At 46.3% G+C, this 4,717-nt stretch overlaps 1 protein-coding gene across 1 annotated transcript in view; it reads right to left on the bottom strand.

Moving 5' to 3' along the window:
• Window positions 1-377: 377 nt before the first annotated feature.
• The window catches only part of PHOX2B (paired like homeobox 2b), a 7,043-nt gene continuing 2,703 nt past the window's right edge, over window positions 378-4,717 (bottom strand). The window contains 3 exon segments of the mRNA XM_006088528.3: window positions 378-482; window positions 3,139-3,220; window positions 4,582-4,686. Of these exon segments, the coding sequence (XP_006088590.2) occupies window positions 378-482; window positions 3,139-3,220; window positions 4,582-4,686 (292 nt within the window).

Below are 4,717 nucleotides of genomic sequence, written 5' to 3'. Positions count from 1 at the left end.
CTTCTACGATTTGAACAAGGGAGATAATGAATCTAGAAGTGATGTAATAATAATATTCATAATAGTTGACATTTGCTGAAAACTTCATGCTATGTCAGATATTTGCTGTATATCTTATTTAATACCCCCAAAAACCCCACAAGTCTATATTATTATTCATATTTACAGTTGATGAATCAAGCTTATCAAGAGGGATTAAGTTATTCAGCATCCAAGTCACTCAGATCCTTTCCCTGAATTGAGGGGCATCTCTATCTAGTTGGCTTCCTCAGAGAAGCATCAGGGTGAGTGACAGACAGCTACTACATGTTGGGTTATCAGTTTCCCTCTGAAACCACTCAGGCTCCTGTACTTGGCCATCTTGAAGGAGACTTGGCTCAGAGATGGCCATCTGGCATCAGCTCCTGCAGCTTTTGTGAAGTCACATGTGATCCCGGAGTTGCCAGGAAAAAGGATGCCTTGATGAGCCAAAATGCAAATTCCTTGGGAGAGGAAAAGTGAAAGTGAGCTTGTTCACACCGTGCATGACTCCAAGGAAATGACACAACCCGAGAGACACAGTGTCCTGCCACTAGGCTCCATCATATTACAGGGACATTAGTTTGCATTTGATCATAAACTTGCCTCCCAAGGAACAGCTTTGCTTCTTTGACCAGTAGGAGAGGCAGAAGTGGCCCAAATTAAAAAGAAGTTGATATTGAAATACCAAAGTGGGGTGCCTCCAGAGATTTTAAATGCCATCCCCTGGAAAGCTGGGACAGGTGGGGGGTAGGGAGCATGATTTCCTCACCAGTCCCTAGAGTTTCAATTGTCCGGGAGATAAATTATTTCCAGGTCAAGGCCAGGAAAAGAGAGTTTGAGTATCCTCATCTAGTTTGGTCACATCTCAAAGGTTTTCTGGGGCCTTCACTGGGGTTTCTTTGGCTACTTGGTTTTCCTCTCTTTTCTCTACCTTCCTCCTTTCTCTCTACTTCTTCTTTGCTTTCTGTCTCCTGGTCTTGCCTTCTCCAGAATGCCTGTCCCACTGGCCAGCCCATCAGCTCTCAGAGGCTTACTTGGTGGCCCCCAATGCGTAAGGCTCATTCTCCTCTAGCCAAGCCCCAGGGCTAGGTTACCTGGGCTTTGAATTCTTTTTTCATCAATAAATTCCTGCTTTTACTTTTTCTTCTCCCAGACTTTTCTAAGTTATATTTCCAACGAAAGACTGGGGTCTATAGAATCTGTGACTGCTGGGATCTTAGACCAGCACAATTGATGCCACTGTTTATAGAATGTTATTTGAGGGGAGAGGGGTGGGTTCTGAGAGGAATTTAGAGACAGATATATATATATTTCAGAGAGAAAGGGAGAGGGAGAGAGACAGAAACATCAATGATGAGAGAGAATCATTGAGTAGCTGCCTCCTGGACACCCCCACACTAGGGATAGAGCCTGCAACCCGGGCATATGCCCTGACCTGGAATCGAACTGTGAGCTCCTGGTTCATAGGTAGATGCTCAACCACTGAGCCACTTTGGCCAGGCCAGATTTTGTTTTAAAGACTATTTAAAAGCCGTTTAGAAAAACCATTAAAAGTTAGATCCAAAGGTTTGAAATTTCTGAATGAAACCTTCATGATCTGCTGCAAGCCATATTTGGATGCTTAAAGTGAGAAGCCCTGATAAATTCAAGCCACATCAGCTGCTAATCCTCAGACCAGAGGAGGCAGCAGGTGGCTTCCCCTCAGATGTCAGATGAAGGAACTGACTTATCTACTTATAAGGCCCAACCACAGGGGTACCAAGTTAAGTACCTGAAGTTCACACAGGCTTCTACTGAAGAAGGTGGCCCTGCCAAACAGTCCAAGATGGAGACAGAATTTCATCTTGGAGCTGTGCTGATGACCGCTCTTTCCAAAAGGGGATCATTGAAACTGTCAGAGGCTCCTTCACACACCCCCATACACACACCCCTGTTCCCAATGTAGCCCCAATTCTGGAACCTTCCTATTTGGGTTTCTTAGAGTGTAGTTCAGTGGTTCTAATATCCTCTATAGAGCTTATTAAAACAGATTGCTGGGCCCCCATCCCAGAGTTCATGATTCTGTACGTCTAGAATAAGGTCTAAGAATTCCTGTTTCTAACAAGTTCCCATGTGAGCTGCTGACCACACTTTCAGAACCACTGGTGCAGTGAATATACAGCCTCTGGAATCAGATTTCCTGGGTTCAAAGGCTTGCCCTATCACTCATGCCCAGGGCTCTTGAGCAGGTTAACCTCTCTGTTGCCTCAGCTTCCTCATCTGTATAAAAAGAACATGAGGATCGGAATTGCACTACTTCGTGATGTTATTTTGAGAAGCAGATGGGATAATGCATGGAAAGCACAATTTGGTACATGCCAGGGCTCGATAATTTCAGTTGTTGTCAATATTATTTCTCAAAACACATCAATGTTACTCTCCACCCAGAGCCTTCCTGATCCATCTGCCCATGCAAAGACCCTCAGGTGTCACAGGGTGCTGCAGGCAGTCATTGGGCTTAAGGAGGATGGCCCATGGGGGCTTATGGGTCCTGGAGGCACTTTAGCTCAGAATCCACAGTTGAGTCCTTCTCAAAATCAGGTGTGCAGTTCCTGTTTTGCTGCCAGGAATCCCTGGGGCCTCAGCCTAGGCCTGATCTGAACGTTTTTGTCAACACCCGGGTGTTCTCTTTTGCTCCCTGACACAAAACCACCGGAAGAATCCTGCCTGCTCTCCCAAGCACTAAATTTTATCCTGGCTGAATTTGGCTGCATGGATTTCCACTCCCCAACCAACCAGAGCCACTGTGGCTTCTAGAGATTTTATGCAATTTCCTCTGTTCTCCCTCATCATTTTAAAAATTAAATTTAAAAGAATGAATTGAGGAAAATTCAGAGGAGTTCAATCGCTAGACTTGCTTTTTGTTTTTATTATCAACAATCAAGTTAATGGTACACTCTTGGAAAACTATATGCACATGTAGAAATATTTCCCTTTTAAATAGAAGCATTCATTATAACACATATAAATAAATTTGAAAATCTGAAACATAACTTAGGACGCTTATGTTCACAAACAAGGTCCAACAAGAAGAAAAAAAAATCAGACAGACATGCACCTGATAACAAAAATATATACCATTGTCTGAACCGTGGTCTCTAAACACAAAGGAATTGAACCCGTGAGAACCTTAGTACTCCGTAAAGACACGCCATAGAGACTACAAGAAGAGGAAAAACATTATACGGTCACGTAGAGGAGACGGTCTGTACTGATATTAACACGATACAATTGAGTCACAGAACACAGTTGTAGAAAGACACCCAAAAAGTTAAAGCCTCAACATTCAACTAATATCTATAGTTTGTGCCTTTTAAAATAAAATTTAAAAAAACAAACAAAAAAAACCTCAACAGAGATGTCTAAACTGCGAGAAGAATGGAATCATCAATATACAGTTCATCCACCATACAGGATGTGAGTCCATTTCGGATCAAACAGAAGTGCAAACCGAGACACTTCTGCAAACTAGTGTGCGCGCCTTTCCCTCGCTCGGTAGATTTCTCTGTAGCCAGTTGCACGGATTGCAATCGACTCCAATCCAAAGCAGTGCCGAAAAGTTCAGTAAAAGCTGGTGGAAGAAGAATATGCCGGTGGGGGTGGCAGGAGAGAGAAAAACAGGGAAGCGTTTTGAAATATGAGACACAGTTTGCAGTTTGCAGATGAAAGGCATCTCATGTATAGGGCATCTTTCGGGGCCGAGTGGCTGCAAAGATTCGGGGGTTTGGGAGTTGCAACTGCGTGGGGCTCGGAAGCGCTGATGGCGGGATGGTGTTCGGCCAGGTGGGACAGGCAGGCGGGCGCGAGGACGTCCCCTTGGCCGCGGCGACAGTCTGCAGGAGTCTTCCCCGCATTGGCCCGGCCGAACCCAAGGACAGGAGGGGAAGCGGGACTGGAGGCTCCCTCATCCCCCCTAAGGAGGAGCCCAAGGGAGTCTGTGCCGTCAGGAGGGACCCCATTTAGGGTTCACAAAACAGAGCCGCCAGACAGTGCTTGCTGCAGCCTTCCTTCTCTCCCCATTTACTTGTTACCCTTAGATTTTAAAATCTTTTTTTAAAAAACGATTGCTGCCTTCCTAATTTTTTTTAATTTGGGTTTTTGTTTTGTTTTGTTTTGTTTTGTTTTCTCTTTTTCTAAGCAAGTCACTGAGTTGGTTATGCCCCCATCCATCTCTTTCTGTCACCTGCTCGGGCCACAGATACACATTCCCAGAGACAGACACACACGACACGCAGACACAGCCCCCTGAGAGTGCCCCCGAGTCCAGGCCGCGCCGCTCCCACCTCCAGGTCCGCAGGCGGAGCCCTGGCCCGTCTGCGCGGCCCTGGGGCAGGTGCGAAGCCAGGAAGTGTTTTGCTTTGTTTTGTTTTGTTTGTTTTGTTTTGCTGGGGGTTCGGGATTGGGGTAAGAGTGGGGTTGCAATGGGGGCGACGCCGTTTTCTCTTTATTCTTATCGCGATTACTTTAGGCTTTTCCATGAAAAGCCAGGGCGGCAGCGACGAACAATAGCCTTGGGCCTACCCGCTCGCCCACTCGCCCGCCGGCCCGGCTCGCCGCCGCCGCGCCGCCACGTCCCAGATCAGAACATACTGCTCTTCACTAAGGCGGCATTTGGCACCGTTGGGTCTTTGGAGCGAAGATAGGACGCTGGCGAAGG

The sequence above is a fragment of the Myotis lucifugus genome, unplaced genomic scaffold (genome assembly GCF_000147115.1).
Source record: "Myotis lucifugus unplaced genomic scaffold, Myoluc2.0 scaffold_48, whole genome shotgun sequence".
Taxonomy (NCBI): domain Eukaryota; kingdom Metazoa; phylum Chordata; class Mammalia; order Chiroptera; family Vespertilionidae; genus Myotis; species Myotis lucifugus.
The sequence above is the reverse complement of the archived record's forward strand: the minus strand, read 5'-3'. Positions and strand labels throughout refer to the sequence as shown.